The following is a 17,496-nucleotide window of genomic DNA, read 5'->3' as shown; positions in this document are numbered from 1 at the left end:
ATGTTTTCTTTAATTGAGCACTGAATTAAATGTGTAAACAGTGTTCTCCATCACACAGAAAAAGGTTTTTGCCCCCCACCTTTCATTTGCTTCTGAGGTTTCCCATTATGCCTGGGCTATAACTGTGACTCCTGATAGGACGAACTCTGTGGGCCACTCCAAAGCAGATGGAGACCCTGGTTGGGTGTGAAAGGGGGCCATGTGTGTGGGGGAGGGGCTGGCGTAGCCTAGTCTGGAGCAGTTGGGCCCTGCCTGCTGTATCTCTCCCCTGGGCAGTGGTCAAGTCAGAGTCCAAATATGGCTATGGCAACAGAGCCAAGGGACCCAGGCTTTATAGGAAAGGCTCGAAAAGCCTCCCAACTCTCAGGAAGCACCAGGCAACTGTTTGGGTTTTCAATCAAGTAATGTAATGATTTGGGCCATGCACAATGCCAGGTCTGCCTTATTCCCTCCCACCCCCTGCCCCATAGATAACACAAGACTTTGGGTTTCTGGATTGAGTGGCAGGAAAGAGAATTGCAATCCACTGGATCACAGCAGAAGGAGGCACTACCCAACTCCACTCTGTGCTAAAGGGAAAGCTGCAACCCAAACTCCAGAAGCAGAGGTAATAGATATGGCCACAAAGCCACAGCCTGGAACCTATAGGTGACACTGAGAGTAGAAGGGGAATGGTTGGGAGCAACAAAGGTAGGATGGGTTGGAGGTGGGATCCTGCACCACATGCAGTTGGGTACTTTATGGGGGGAGGGCAGGACCACACAGGTTCTAAGTGCCAGTGTGGAAGCAGACAAAGGCAGGACACACAAGCTAACTCTGCCCAGCCCCCAATCACATCCCTACATGTACAAAAACATACAATGCAGTCCAAATTTGTTCATCTATTAGCACAAGTGCAAACAAACTGAAGATGGGGAGGCCGCACTGGGCTCCACAGCAGGCCTGCCTAACTCTCATTTGGTGATTTATGTGAGCTGTTTGTGATTGGGTTTGTTGCTGCTGCTTCTCTAAGTTCCCTGCTGAAGAAAAGAGGAAAGATGGCTCTGCGAAGGGCGTGTCCTCTCGGCCCTTCCAGAAGGAGAGTCCTTGGAATAGCACGGCAGCCCATTTGCACACACATTAATAAAATGCAAAGCCCTTTAGGCAAATTACTTGCTGCTCTCAGGAAGCCACTGTGAGTGGCAGCAAGGAGGCTCCCCCCACGAACTCACTTGGTGAAATACAGAACAGGGGCCGACTGTATTTTCCATACCAAGGGCCCATGAAAAGACCCCAGAATGAGGTTGCATCCCAGGGGGAGGCCCTGTACTCTCCCTGTGGCCCTGTCAAGAAGAGGGTACAGAGGGAGCGGCTCTCCCAGGGTAGCCGTACACAGTTCCACAGCATAGGCTAGTTCTCTGTGGACTGAAAACTATGAATTACCATCCCCTTAGAATGTCCACTACGCTGAGCTATTTCCCATAGAGTCAAAGAATGGCAGATAACACCTTCAGCCTGGTCCCTTTCCAGATCATGCCACTGACCTGCTCACAAACCTCTACTGACTTCCCATTATATTGAAGCCAAGTCCAAAATCCTTCAGTAGACTATGAAATCTCCTTTGCTCCCACTCAGGATCCCTCCCCACATTCACCTCCCACCACTCTTCCCCTGGCTCACCCTGTGCCAGGCACATCCTCCTCCTCACTGATCCTCCAGCGTGCTGAGTCCATTCCAACCTCAGGACATTTGCACATGCTAGTCCAGCTGCTGAGATGACTCTGCAGCCACATCTTGCTAGATAGGCTCCATAACATCCTCTGGTCTCTCCACAAATGCCCCTTGGCAGTACCATTCCTGACCACTGCATCTGAGATGGCACCCCCACCAAACCACTCTCTCCTTGTCTTGCTTTATTTTTTTGATGGAGGTTATCACTACCTGAATTACTTTGGGTTTATTCACTTATTTGCTTAGTGTCTGCCCCCTACCTCCACTAGAACATCAGCTCTTTGAACTCAGGGACCTTGTCTGTCTTAGTCCCTCTATATCCCCATTGCCTAGAACAGGGCCTAGTCCATATTACTTGCTCAGATTAACATTTGATCCATTTGAAGACAAGCAAACTGAGACCCGGAGAGGCTAAGTAGTTGGCCTACAGTCAGTCAAGTAGGGTGCAGTCATGTAGGGTGCAGCACCAGGGGAGCCTAGCCAGGGCTGGATTCAGGCATTTAGTGCCTTAGACTATGAGCTCACTTATCATGTGTCTCTAAATCATATCTCATTTGCAGAAAAGGACCAATCTCACCTCTCAGTTGGTACTCTGCTCAGAAAGGGCTGTATAGAGTAGGTACACAGTAAGTCATCAAGTGCATCAGACAAGTATTTTTTTTCCCCTGGCTTTACTGAAATATAATAGACAATTAGTTGCTCATATTTATACTGTATAATTCAAGGAGGTTTTTTTTCAGTTATAGTTGGCGTACAATAATATGTTTCAATTGTACAGTATAGTGATTAGAGATCCACATAACTCACAAAGTAATCACCCCGTTAAATCTAGTACCTCTATTCCCCCTTACATGTTTATTAGAACATCATTAACCATTTTCCTTATGCTACACTTTGTATCTCCATATATATTTTATAACTATTCATTTGCACTTCTTAATCCCTTTGCCCTTTTCACCACCCCCAACCCCCTCCAATATAAATATTCTCTGTGTCTATGAGATTATTTCCATTTTTGTTACTGTTTATTTTGTTCCTTAGATTCCATATGTATGTGAAATCACGTGATATTTGTCTTTATCTGACTTATTTCATTCAGCGCAATACCCTCTAGGTTCATCAAGGCAATATCTTTTTCATCCCCTTCCTTTTAGTCTGTGTGTGTCTTTTAATCTGAAGTGAGTCTCTTGTAGGCAGCATATGTAGGAGTCTTGTTTTCTTATCCATTTGACCACTCTATCTTTTGTTTGGAGCACTTAATTCTTTTCCATTTGAAGTACTAATTGAAAGGAACGTAGTTATTACCATTTTTTATTCATGTTTTTGATACATGTTCTTTCTTCTTAAAGAAGTCCCTCCAACATTTCCTGTAATACTACTGGCTTGGTGTTGACAAATTTCTTTAGCTTTTTATTTTTTTTATTTTTTTATTTTTTGTCTGGGAAGCTCTTTATCCATCATTCGACTCTAAAGGATAGCTTTACTGGATAAAGTATTCTTGGTTGTACCGCCTAGGTTTTCATCACATTAAATATTTTGTTCCAAGCCCCTCTGTCCTGCATGGTTTATTTTGAGAAATCAGCTGCCAGTCTTATGGGTGCTCCCTTGTAGTTAACTGTTTTTCTCTTGCTGCTTTTAAGATTCTCTCTTTTGTTTAACCTTTGGCATTTTAATTGTGATGTGTCTTAGTGTGGGCCTCTTTGGGTTTATCTTGTTTGGGACTCTCTGAGATTCCTGGGGTTGTATGTCTATTTCCTTCACCAGGTTAGGGAAGTTTTCCCAGCATTATTTCTTCAAAAAGCTCTTCAACGTCCTGTTTTCCTTCAGGCACCCCTATGACACAGATATTTTTACATTTAATAGTGTCCCATAGGCTCCTTAAATTATTATTACAATCTTCTTGTTTCCTGCCATTTTGATAGAGTGTCCTTGGCTTCCCCATCTCCTATATTGGTCATTTGATTCTCTTCTTTATTCCCTCTGTTTATTCCCTTTAATATTCTCTTCATCTCAGATAATGTGTTCTTCATTTCTGACTCGTTTCCTTTTATAATTTCCATTTCCATTTTTATGATTTTTTCTCTTTGTTAAAGTTCTCCCTGAATTCATCTACACTTCCCCTAAGTTCATTGAACATCTTTATATCCAGTGTTTTGAACTCTGCATCTGTTAGATTGCTTAAATCCATTATTCCTGGATCTCCATTCTGTTCTCTCATATGGTTTCTGCTTCTTTGTCTTCCCATTTTGGCTGCCTTTCTGTGTCTGTTTCTATGTACTAAGCAAAGCTCTTAAGTCTCCTGGTCTTATTAGCATGTAGTAGTGTAGTAGATGTCCAGTGGCACAGTCCCGAGAGGGGTTCAGCTGCAGGCCAAGTTTAGCCCCAGCCTGTGCCCCTCCAGGGCCACCTGTTAAGATTCAACAAGCAATCCACAGATGCTGTGCTTATAATTGCCTCAAGAGGCCACGCCAGAAGCTGAGGCCAGCTGCCACCAATGTGAGTCTTGGCACTGCTCAGCAAGAAGCACTGAGGACATAATAGGATGTGGCTTGGGTGGGGGCATGGGTTGGGAGAGGCAGAGTTTCAGGGAATCTCTGGGCAGAGTGACCTCTGTGATCTAGTTTGATGATATCTCAGCTATGGTGTCAGCTGCATCCCCACACTGGGAGGGGGAAGGCTTAACAGAGGAACAATGGAAACTGCTAGCACTTCTGTACAGAGCAAGCCTTGCCTCTGGCCCCCTGTAAGTCCCTGGTGCCCCTGGAGCAGCTGACCAGTGCTGGTGCTCAAAGTGAGCAGGTCCATCACCAAAAGTCCACTTATGGACACGGCCCCTTTAAGAGGCATCTGCAGTTGCCACTACTGCAGCCTCTGTCCCACTCAGCCACTTGGCACTGGGCAGCTTTGAGCCTTCACCCCCTCCTACCTGAATGCACAAAAAATGAGGGTGTACCTGGAGGATCCAGGAAAGAAATAAGAACTCTTAGGAGCACTACTAAATGTGATTGCCGGTTCTTAGCAGGAAAAGCTGGGAAAGGAGGATAGGGCTCACTTCATGCCATTCCCATACTTAATATGCTTAAGTTGATGGTATATAAGCAATAAATTGGATGTTGTCAATCAGCAGTCTGAAGCCTTATCAGCCTTGCCACAGGCAGAGGTGGCCAAGGGAGAACTTGAAAATTTTGTAATCAGTTACCAACATTTAAAAATTAAGATATTTCACAGTAAAGTCCAGATTTCTGGCTCCTCTTGAGACATGGGAAGGAATGGCAACACCAGGCCACACAAGGCCATCCCCCTCAGATACCACAGTTGCTATACATTCACTTCTTCTTACAACCCACCTGCTCTGCACTTTAATAGTCCTGCCTGGAGGTCATAGGTGTTCAGATTTGTGGCTCGTGTTATACCTGTCTGGAATTCCAAAGGTATTTAACCATTCTTAACTAATACTGTTTGTCCTCAAAAGCCCCAATTTACAGAATTATCCAAGAGTGATTCATGCAGTTGCCTGGGTTGGATGGGCCCATTTGACTACTGCAGAGCAGTGAGAGAACAGCAGATATGCAGCCCTCTGCTGAGCTAATGATGGAGCTGTCTCCAACTGAGTGCTCACAGCTGGGCACCCAATTTTCTTGCTCATAGTTCTTCGTGAGTGTGAATTTTCTCTCCATTTAATCCAGCAGTTCTTTAGAGGCAGGGTCCATTTCTTTCTCCCCTAAAGAACCCAGTACCTGGGGTCTAAGGACAGAGACCCATTTTGTCTTGGTGGTGGCTGGCCACCTGACAGCTGACCACCTGAAGGAATCCTTATTTGAAGGTAATCCTGCAGCCAGAAAGCATCAACAGCTCCCCTTCTTCTATGAGCCCAACCACCAGCAGTCATAAAAAGTCACTAGCCTGCTCCTACCAGGCAGTGAAAGTGCACATGGGAGGTTCCCTGAGCACTCCTGCTCTGCTCTTGGGCAAGATCTGCACATGCCCAGCCAGTGTCAGCAGCCCAGAAAGGCACTGAAATGCCCTCTTCTCCCCTCTCCCCCCTGGACTCTAATGTTCACTCCAGCCAGGTGCTGGGTTGAGAGTCGAGTCCTCAGTGGAGGGCCATGAGCACTTTGTCACTTTTGCTAACCCTGTCACCCACCACCTAGTACACCCTGTATCTGGTTTACCTCCCTTCGTTCCAGGAGCTATGCTTCCTGACATGGAATGAGTAAGGAAATGTCCTTCTGCCAGGCTGGCCACAGCAGTGCTCCTCTGAAGGACTGACACTTCTACCTTTGACCCCAAAAGCCCAGGTTGGTCCTACAGTTCCAGCCAAACACACCTACAGACATAGGAAAGGTATTATCATCCAGTTTACAGACCAGTAAACGGGCTCGAAAAGATGGCACTGATAATAAGATGGAATCTGACTGTGTGTTGATTTGCTCCAAAGGCAATGCCCCTTCCTCTGTGCTGCCAACAGGCCTAGCTCTTGAAGAAGTACCAGTGTGTCCCCAACTGAGTATCTGAAAGTTTTAGATTTCCTATGAGAAGAAGGAAGTAGATGGGGTATGGGAAGGTGGACAGAAAGAAGAGAGACATGCTCCAGTTTTCTGCCCTGTCTCTTGTGACTGCAATTTAAGTGCTTCTAGTCTTGCCTCTCCTGTATTAGGGCTTAGTGGATGGGGCTGGAAGATGCATGCATGTTTCTCCTGGTAAAATTTCCTTTAATGTTTTACTTCTACCTGTTCTTTTCTCTCTTACCTTCATATTCCTTTCTCTCCAGTCTCCATGGCTCCAGTTGTGAACCACAACCCCTCTGCTTGCTTTCTCCCTGACATGATTCATGGACAGATACTGAGGACGCTCAGGTAAAACAGTTGGGAGAGTGAGACGCCATGCCACTCTTGCACAGCAAACAGCTGATAAATGAGTATTAGATGTGCCTGTTAGATGTGCCCACTTCTCTACTTTAGTCAATCAACCCAGCAGCAGGTCACCATAAGAATCCCTGATGTCAACCACTTGCCCATTTAAAATTTAGAATGTTGATCTTGCTCAGAGTCACATAAGATTTTTCATTTTTCTCAATGCCTTTGGTGCCCCATATTTTTCATTTTCTAATACTCATCCATCTCCCCATTCACACAAAAGTTACTAGGCACCTTCTGGGTACCAGTCCTGTGTTAGACACCATGAGAGAAGAAAGGGGAGACATGCACCCCAGAATGCTCCCCATGCTTAATTCTTAGAGTAACCTTGTGTCTGAGAAAGCCACATGGTAAGGAAGTGGAAAAGGAGCTGGAACTCTGTCCTTTCCTGCTCCACTGACAAAACCATGGCATAGTTAGGTAAATTGCCCTTGGACTCACTGATGACCAGACGGTCTCATGGAAGCTACTCTTCCAGGTGCCAAGGAGAGAGGCCCTGGCAGTCTGCCTATCCCCTCACACTCTCTACCTGTTGGCAGACACAGGACTGCAGTTAGGGATGGTGTCCCTCATTCCCCATGTAAGCTCTCAGAGATGTCCAGTCCATATTTCCCCATCCCGCCTGCTCCTCAGTGGTGATGTTCACAAAGTTTGTCTCTCATTATGCTGTAGGAGGAAATGGGCTTCCCATTGATCTGCAAGGGCAATAAGCTTCATCCTCCAGTGGCATGTAGCTAAAAAGAGCTAGACTCTGAGTCAAAGAGTACTGAATTCACCTCCAAGCTCTGTCATTTTATCTGAGGGAAAGGGAGCAAATCCCTAAATCCCCCAGGCTCCAATGCTCTGAACTGCCCTTCTCTTCCAGCATTGCTGGGAAGAATAGGTGCGTTAACAGGTCTAAATAATGGAGTCTGAAAAATAAAGACCTGTTCTGTCTTTTCCTATGTTCCACATCCTGCTCCTCACCACCCTCACCCCAAATTGAGCAAGATTGAAACTAAGTAAGAGACCTGTGAAACGTCTGCTCCATCTGCACACTGGGACATCGTAGACAGATTACAACATGGCCCCAACTCGCCACCCTTTACTGTATCTACTCTCTTTGCAATGTGACTTTGTAGTTCCCCCAAGAGGAGCTTCCCAAGAATCCCCCTCCCCTATTGCCTCAACATGGGCTGACCTCTTGGTTTCCTTTGACCAAGAGATTGTGGCAGAAGCAGCGATGTATCAGGTCTGAGCCCAGGCCTTGAGTGGCCCTGAGCACATGCATTTGCTCTCTTGAAACTCTGCTGCTGCCATATGAATAAGTAAGGCTAGTGTGCCTGATGATAAGAGACCCGTAGCCTGGTCATCCCACCACTCCAACTTACAGCCAGCCAATCATCATCTTAACTAGCCAGCCCCCACTGAGTAACCAGGTAACCACAACCACAAATGCATTAACAAGCCCAGACAAGATCAGTGAGTCTGATCCAGGTCTGCCAACAAGAAACTCATGAGTAACAACAAATGCTTTGTTACACAACACCAGCTGACTGATGCAGAAGCCTTGCATTTTCCAAGCTGAATGGCAGCTTAGGTATGGGTGACAAGTAACCAAGGCCAAATTCCTACTGACAAAAGGCAAGGATTCCATTTGGCAACATGCAGGGGATGGTGCCAGACATGGGCTGCATGGCACAGACAACTTCTCTGATGTGAATCAGCCAGTTTGGATTACCTCGCCTCACCTCTGCCTCTCTTCACACCCCCAGCTATTCTCCGGCTTCCTGTGATGCTGTGGAAGTTCTGCCACTTCCCCGCTGGTTCCCTGCCCTGCCCTTCAATCAACAAATAGGTGACTCACCATCTCTGGGAGGTCCCCCAAGCTCAACGCCCTTTGGGATCCAGGAGCAGAAAGGGTAATTGAGTGATTTGGCTGCTGCAGGCTATTTCCCTTTGTAAACGTCTATTTCTCATGCCTGCTGAATCCCAGGCCAAAGGGGCTACCTGCTAATAGGCCGTGGAGACTCTCACAGAGAAGAACTGACACTTTGCTGGTTATTTAATACCTATAAAGGAAGGAAAGAACACCAGGTGTCTCCTGGCCCATGCTTCAGGTTCACGACCCCTCTCTTTGACCCTGGGAAGGAGCCGATGGTCCTTCCAGACAGCCGTGCAAGGCCTTCCTCATCCCTGAGCTCAAGAATGGGGTGGCATGATTCAAGATGTAACTCAAAATTGAAACAACAACCAACCAAAACAAACACCAGAAGGGTCCAGCAACATTAGGCATTTTCCCTTGATGAAGGTTTGGATGCTCCTTTGAAATATCAAAAAAAATCAAACATTAAATTTGCTCAAAACAATCCAGTATCCCTGCTTGACAAGTGTTAAGAATGTGTTTAGTCTGTCAGCTGGGCAATAGGGCTTCTAAAGAATGTGTGGGGCAGAGGTCAGAGCTCCGGGATTCCATCCACTCGCCAATCATTGTCCACAGGACCCAAAAAGGCAATTAACACAGATGAACGTATCCCAGCTCCTGTCCTCACACTCTCCTATGTCTCATGGGGAGGGAGGCACGAACAGATGATCAGAGCATAAGAGATGGATGTCGTGTGGGCCCTGGAACAGGGATGGCAATGGGAGTGTGTTCAGGGTCCAGCAGACTCCTAGATGTGAGGTTGCTGTCAGGGAGAGGGGAAGGTGAGGCAGGACGCGGAGAGGCCAAGACAAGAGCTGGTTGGTGCCAAGGGAGGGAGCCCACAATGGCTTCCCCAGGATACACAGAGTTCAGAAGGATGAGAGGAGTGTGGGGACAGAGAAGAAAGAAGACTGTGGCCGATTGGAGTCTCAGATACAGGCCCTGGCAGGACAGCCAGGCCCCAAGCTCTGGCCGCCTTGAGCATCACAGTGATTGAGTTCCAAACCTGCCAGAACAAATCCTATTAGAAAACATCTCTTCCTCATGATCTCATTTCTAAGAATTTCTAAAGGAAAAAAATAAATAAATTTCTCAGACTCGTAGCACTTTTGCTAAAGTACTTAGTCTTTAAAATCCGTAAACAGTAGGATATAATTAAATGCAAATGCAAGGCCACATTTAAAAATTAATCTTCTGTAATTAATTAGTAATTTAAAATATTCTAGTAAATGATACTTAAATAGCACAGAATTATCCTAGCTCTGAGTTAAGTCGTCTACTCAAGGTTTATCGTGGTAGAGTGAGAAATATTTGCATATATCATGTGGGACAACAGAATATTGTGATTATTTAATTTACTTTTGCTGTAAGATGTATTAAAAAGCACAGTCTTTATATTCAAAGTGTAGAAGCAAACTCACTCACTGCAGCAAATTCTGAGAAGCAATGATTGGAAGCCAGGAGTTAACCCAAGCTATGTTTATATAAGTGTTAAATTAGCTCCAGCCATACTCCTTGTCTGGGAAGCCAGTCTGGGTAGAGGTGGCAGTGATGCTGGGAGTGGCCTTGTCCATTTCTGTGCCTTCACATTCACCTACTTTTCCCAGTCTGGGTTAAAGGTGATCCCTACTCTCAAAGCAATGGAGAGCTGTCCAGCCAATAGGCCATTCCTCTCATGTTCTCTTTCCCATCCTTCTCACTATGGAGAAAGATCACTGACATCTAACTGCAACAGTAGATGCCACCTGCTGCAACTACCACTTAAAATGGCTTAAAATAGTTGACTTTTTCTACTTTTTCCAGTGAAACAAAAGAGACAGAAAGGGGAAGAGAGGAGGAAATAAAGAGAAAGCCAAATGAAAGAGGGAGGCCTAAGTACAGCTAGGGAAAGGGACACAGAAATGACAAATGAGAGTTTAAAGGACAAAGTCCGAGAGTCCCCCACACATGCCCAGAGGAGGCCTCAGTGAGTGAGAGCCCTGGGGTGTACCCTCTCCGTTGGCTGCTGGGAAGAATGCCCAGAAGGACGATAACTGTGGTATGTGGGGAACCTGTGTTCCCAGTCAGCACCTGATATGGTCCCTGGTCCGCCACAGGCACCTAATTCATACTGGATGGATGGATGATTGGGTCGCTGGGGGCCGGATGGATAGACGGACAGGTAGATGGATGGACCGATGAATGAACGGGCAGATGAACAAATGGATGGATAGACGGACAGATGACAGACAAACAGATGGAACCTCTTCCAGGAAGATGAGATGAAGCCCAGGGCCAAGATTGACTATGCACTGCAGAATTCCCTATCAAACCTAACCTGGAAAAGTAAGACATACATTCCCCACAACAGCTGTAGGGCTGAAGTTATGGAGTGCACCATAGGCCATTAACCTCGAAGACCCTGAAAAAGACCCCAAGAACAAACCAGTCCTGAAGTTCAGATTCCCTGCCCTGGACTAGGGAGTCCCTTCCTGCTTACATCCCATACTCAGATCTAGCCACTCCCCAGCCCACTGGCCCACTGCTACAACAACACAACACATGAGTCCTTGAACACACTGGGGCTCTCTGACTCCTCTTCCCCTAGGCCCACTTTGGCTGTGGGATTAATGAACTTTTGTCCCTATAAACACAGCCACAGTGTCAGCTACTTCAGGAAGTATCACTGACCCTCTGGCCACCCCCATCTCTCCTTAGCCATAGGGCATTGCTCCATCCTCAGTGCTCTCACAGGACTTATGCCCTCATCCCTTTGACAACCTGTCACCTTGGTCACTTCAGGACTTCCAAGGCCCTAGAGTGAGGAGAGAACACCTACATCCCCACCTCCCTTGGCTGGCTGCATGTGGATATCATCAGAGGTGGTTGCCACTGATCACTAAAGCCCCACTTAGCAGCCAGCAGTCCAGAGAAAAACTGAGGCCCAGCTGAGGATAGAAAGAGTTCAACTTACTTCCCAGCTGGAGGGTGATTGTAAAGTGCTCCGTGCCCTCACTTGGAGAGCTCTAACACTAAGCCCAGAGCAGAGCAGCCTTCCTGCTAGAGAAAAAGCTTCCTCCACGGCCTGTGCCCTCAGCAACCCTCAAGAGCAGCCCCACAGTGGGCACCAGGTCTGGGTCCAAGAGACCAGAGTGTGTGTCACCCCTGATAGCCCCCTATAAAATAGGATCACAGAGAAGCTGGTGGTGCATGGGCCCCCCAGGCGAAGTCCCCCCCCCCCCACACACACACACACAATGAATGGATGTGCCCCAGATGTTAGAAGAAGCAGCAGTTCCCAACACAGCACTTGGACAGCCTGGTGGATCTTGGGTAGTCAAATCTGTGTCATGCAGAATTTGTCCTAATGACAGTGTAAGTGCCAGCCTTCCCAATAATTCACATGTAGCAAAATATAGAAGATTCTAGCAAAGTCGTCTTCCTCCTTCACTCCCATCAGCCAAGCTTTGTGTGTGGGGAAGGGGAACAGTTACAGCTGGGAAGACCTCATTACCCATCTTTCCTACAGTTACCCTTGCCAGCCCTGATCAGGCACAATAGTGACATCAGCAGCAGAGGGGTGGTGAGGCGTCAATTGCTCCATAACAGTGTTTTAAGTTTCACATAATTCAGGACATGTCCTAGCAGTTGATCACCCTTGGGAATATCATCTTTCCTTATCACAACAAAGAAAAGGTTGGATCAGTCTACTCAAGAAACCCAAACACTGCCTCCAGGTAGTGAACAAAGGTTTCTTGCTGGGATGGCATCCCTAGGTCTCTCCTCTAGGGGACCTGCTGAGCCAGCCAGCCATACAGGTCATACAGATTGTGTTCACCTCCAGGGTCTAGATTCCTTCCCCTACCATGCACAGCAGATGCACTGAAATTCTTTCAGCATAAGCATCGTAAAAACCTCTGCCAGACCCTGGAATCATACCTTCCTCATGAAGCCAAAATGGCCATGTTTTACCCACTACAGTAACAGCAATCTCTTGTATTTTCTGTGGTTATCCCAGCCACATGGCAGAGAGGGCTCTGGACTTGAATCCTTTCCATTCCCCTAGTAGCTACTTTCGTAACCTTAATCAAGTTCTTTAGCTCCTTCAGCTTCAGTTGCCTCATTTGTGAAGGAGGAGGATTAGAAGACACACGCAAAGGGCCAGGCCTGTGGGGGGGACCCCGGAAATGATGACATCCCCCCTCCAGATGGCTGGTGCATGGGACCAGAAACCAAGACTCTGACTTGCTGGAGCTGAAAGCAATGAAGTCCAGGTGCTGTCCTTCCCCACAGTCTGACCACCACACCCAGGGGCCTGGTAGCTCTTGCCTGAGGGCCCACTCCAGGAGCCTCCCCAATTCTGCAGCATCCAGCAAAGCAAAGGCTTTTCAAACAGGATCTAGAAGGAGAAGGAAATAGGCCAAAGCCGAGTGAGCATATCCAACACTGCAGGAGTTTGTATAATTAACCTCTTGGAAATAATATCTTTAGGCCATTCTTGGTTATGTGTTAAATCCTTGCAGAGCCTAGGAACGGAGGAAGACCTGAATTCTCTGGAAGGGATATGACGAATGTGTACAGTGAAAAGAGAATGGATGCTTCTTGTGAAGCTACGTGCCAAATGCCTTATCATATCTGTCATCTCCTTCGTCCCTATTTGATAGATGAAGAGACTGAGGTTATGAAGGTGAAGCAAATTACCCAAAGCCGCACAATAATAAGTGGGGGACTTGACCCCAAATCTGTGTAACTCTAAGCTTAACAGCATAGCAGGGGAAAGGAGGAAAGGAAACAAGGAAAGGAGGCAAAGGATGGGTGAGAAAAGAAAGGGAGGAGGCTGGTGGCAGAATTAGCAGACACCATCATCGGAGCTGACTCCAGCTGGGGAATTTAACAAGGAGAAAAGCTTTCCTATGAGCAGACACTGCTGGGAACATTCTGAGAAAGCCTGGACATATTAGTGCTGCTAATCCTGGGCTGCCCATGACGGGCCTGAATCCCTTCATACAGAAAAACGTGTTCCGGTGAAAATGCCGAGTGCCAACAGGACATCACCACCTGGCTGACCACCAGTGTGATCTGGGGCCTGATTAGCCAAGAGCGTCAGGGCTGCCGGCCAATTGCACCAAATTAAGTGTTCCAAATTTGAAGTTCTCCAGCAGTGGGCTTCGTGCTGGTTCCTGATGCATGAGGTAGCATTTTGAGTAATAATTAATTAGAGGGGAAAGCAGAATAAGCAAGCAAAGTACATCAAATGGAATTAGTATAATTCTGCCTTTCACTTCATTTTACTTTCAATCAGAGAGGGCCAACAAGGTGACGGATTAGAGAAGAAACTGCAGGAACATTCAGCAGTCCCAAGCCCCCTTCAGTCTGCTCCTGCTCCCATGCACACCACACCCCCAGCATGTCTCCGACCCCCTGAAACCAACCCAGCCCAGAGAGAAAACTGCCAACCTCATTACCACTCTGCCATTAGACCACCAGGCCTGGCGCCAACTAGCCAGCTCATAGAGTATTTCCAGTTGTCTGTTCTGAAACTAATGGATTCCTTGTTAAGCGGGTAGGCTCTGTCTTCATTAGAAGGTCCTAACCCCTAATACGTGTTTTTTAAAAAATCACCGATAAGCCCATGCACCAAAAACTAAGCACATGCACCATGTATCATTTGGTGATATGCAACTGACACCCCTTCCAGGTGCTAACAAATCCCAAGGCAAAGCTGCCCACCTCTGCAGAGAGCTGGAAATTTATTTTAGCCCTACAGGCTTATGCTTGTCAACAAAGGGAAGAAAATTAAAAGGAAAAAAAATAAAGCCCGAGTTTTGCCTCAGAAATTCCTGACAGGGACTTGTACATAAACTTCCCACTAACAACGCCCAGTCTCTCAGCCTCTGATCAAGTCTCGGGTCATCTGCTGGAGACCAGTCAGAAGCCAAGTTGTACTCGATGTCCCCCTTCCCATTTACTGGGACTCCAGCACCCAGGGGCCCCCATTCCATGTCAGCCTGCTACCCACCTGAGCTACCCGTGTGGAGTTCTGGGTAGCCACGCCTGTGGCCCCAGGCCTGCCACCTACCTCATTGATGAAGGAGTGGGCCCCCTGAGGGCTAAGCAGCAGAATGGCACGGCGTAGCGTGTCCCGGTAGCGGTTTAGCTCCTCTGTCTTCATTGTGGTAAAGAGGCTGGTGAACACGTGGCTGATGTTCTTGTCCACCTTTTGTAAAGAGACATCAAGGCCCAGCCGCGAGGCCTGGTCCAGAAAGCTTTGGAGCCCACGGATATCTGAGCAGTGGGAGAAGAGGGAGAGGAGAGAACTGTCTTAAGTGGACAGGGACCATGGAGGGTCTAATTCCAATGCTCTCCACCCAGTGCGGGCCACCACCAGAGGTGAGGGCTCAAGTCTACCTCAGCAGCCTACTGAATGGAGGTTGGAAAACACCCAGTTAGTCCCAACACCCCTCACCAGCACCCAGCCCCAGGGTGTCTCCCACTGTGGGGAATGCTTTCTGTCATCCAACAAGTCCTGTGGACAGAAAGTGTTCTTCACAATGAGCTCCCTTTCTCTCTCTATTGCTTTCACTCATTAGGAGTAAAAGTTCTGGCAGTTCTGTCCTCATAGCCATATGTGCTGGTGGCCCCTGTTCCCCCCACCTCCCTCTGTTCCCCACGGCTGAGGCTCCTTGACCTTCAGTGGTGGTCTAAAGCCACTGACTGCCCTGACTGGTGCAGGCCCAGCTTCAGTCCCTGCCCCAGTCCTGTGACTGGATAGCCTGTATCCTCACACCTCAGCCCTGAGGCTTGGGACCCTGTCTTGTTCCCGGGACCTGATTTTCCTAGATAAAACACTCCTCCCCTACTCTCTTTCCAGCTAGGTGACTTTCACCTCAAGTCCAACCAGAACTTCACATCCCGACTAGTTCAGGGACGAGCAGATGGTCCAAGACGGTCTGCTGAGTGCCCTCCCGGCACTTTGGTGCAGCACCTGGGAGAGAGACCTGTTCTTTCACCCTGTTGCCAAGAGGACAGAATGTGAGCCCAGGGCAGGACAGGAATAGGGAAAGCTGGAATAAATTACCAGGAAACAGGTGTTCAGAAAAAGCCTGGAGTCCCACCATATCACATATTAGTGCAAACCTACTCTTATGAGGGCCAAGGGTGCTAAATATATATTTTTTAACCAGAGCCCAAATCTTCTCTCAACAGCAGCCTTCCATAAGCCACTTGGCTTCTCCAAAGGGAGACCTGCCCAAGAGTGGAGCCAACACAGAGGCAAGCAAGACCTGGTCCTGATGATGTCATTTAAGCCTCTGGGTCCATCTATGTCTGAATCCTGTTTCTCCTGGATCTTTTAGTTCCATGAGCCAAGCAATATCCTTCCTTACTAAGCCATGTTGAGCTGGATTTGTGCCTTGCAACTCAAAGTCACAACCCATAAGCTATTTTTTTCAAAACCTGAGATGTTTTCTTCATCTAGCCCATACCTGCATTCTAGCTCCCAAACACAAGACCCACACTGGAGCCATTTACTCTAAGGCAGGGGTCCCCAAGGCCATGCACTAGTACCGGTCCATGGCCAGTGAGGAACCAGGCCACATAGCAGGAGGTGAGTGGCGGACAAGCAAGCAAAGCTTCATCTGTATTTGCAGCCACTCCCCAGCTCTAACTCCCCTTCAGATCATCAGACATTAGATTCTCATAGAAACACCGGTCCATGGTGCCAAAAGATTGGGAACCACTGCTCTGAAGGACACTCTGGCCCTGCCCAGATCTCACAAACTGCACTCTCCCGATACCTGGGATGCCCATCGGCTGCCACAGGCACACCGTGACCCAAGAATCAAATTCAAAGTAAATGGTGTTAATCAACCATATTTTTTCCCAACTAGTTCCTCTCCCAAACTTTCATTTCATGCTCATTCCACAAACTTGTAGTGTTCCACATTTGCCAAGCAGCATACAATCTGTTTCAGTGGTCTTCAGGCTGCCTGTCTTACCAAAGGACAGGCTCACCAGTCTAGTCCCAGATGGATGTGATGAGAGTAGTCACGGAAAATAAAATATAGTGTCAGAGAGGAGAGTGGAGTGCAATGGCAGTTATAATTGGGGTGCTGGGGGCTATGCATAGAATCCCTATTCTCCACCAGAGGGCAATGCCCTGGAATAGGGCCTGAGCACCTGCCATGGACCCCCACACTTAGAATTTAGTATTGTTCCTTAAACACATGGGCAAATCATCTATCCACTTTGTACCTCATTTTGGTCATCAGTAAACTGGAGATAAAAGTCATCAACTACCATTTACCTAGGACTGTGAGGAACCACAGTTCTTGAAGTTACTACCTGCTTGTGTCTTAGGGGCTTGCACCTGGGAAGAACAGAGAGCCAATCTCCTTATGGCCCATGAGTAAGGCACGGCAGTGCCCAAATGCAAGCTCACGTAGAGATAAAAAATGCATAATTGATATTTAAGCCAGTGGCATCTGTATTCCAGTCTAGCTGTGATCTCAGCCAGCTGTGTCCATTGGCAGCCTGGCCTCTGAACCACAGACATGCGCCCAGAGCTGCTTGCCTGGCCCCTTCCTTGCGAGATCTCAGTGTTGCTCTGTACATGAGTCAGACAGAAAAGAAGGTGCCAGGTAGCAGGATGGGCCCTCTACACTCAAAACTGCTAAGTGAGGAAAGGTGACCGACAGAGGACCACACAGTGCCTTACTCCTGTCCCAGTACCAGGGGCTCCTGACACACAGGCTCTACGCTGTCGACACCCCAAGGTCCCCAGAGAGGTCATGCAGTTTCAACCAGCCTGCTCCAGCCCCTGTAGATCTGCAGTCCCAAAGCCTCTCAAAAGAAAAGTTTGAAGAGGTTCTTCAGAGCTTCCTCACTAATCAGAGATGCCAGGCAGGGCAAACATGCAGAGATGACTCAAGGAGAAGTACAACAGGGAGAGGGGACCCCAACTAAAAGAACTCAGGTTGGTTTCAATCC

The 17,496-nt window shown here is 47.6% G+C and overlaps 1 protein-coding gene across 2 annotated transcripts in view; it reads right to left on the bottom strand.

Moving 5' to 3' along the window:
• The window catches only part of GRID1 (glutamate ionotropic receptor delta type subunit 1), a 661,749-nt gene that overhangs the window by 438,433 nt on the left and 205,820 nt on the right, over positions 1–17,496 (bottom strand). For both annotated transcript variants that reach the window (XM_036223755.1, XM_036223756.1), the window contains one exon: positions 14,588–14,793. In XM_036223755.1, the coding sequence (XP_036079648.1) occupies positions 14,588–14,793 (206 nt within the window). The remainder of the gene's footprint in view (positions 1–14,587; positions 14,794–17,496) is intronic.

Source organism: Rousettus aegyptiacus, unplaced genomic scaffold, assembly GCF_014176215.1.
Source record: "Rousettus aegyptiacus isolate mRouAeg1 unplaced genomic scaffold, mRouAeg1.p scaffold_m13_p_6, whole genome shotgun sequence".
Taxonomy (NCBI): Eukaryota; Metazoa; Chordata; class Mammalia; order Chiroptera; family Pteropodidae; genus Rousettus; species Rousettus aegyptiacus.
The sequence above is the reverse complement of the archived record's forward strand: the minus strand, read 5'-3'. Positions and strand labels throughout refer to the sequence as shown.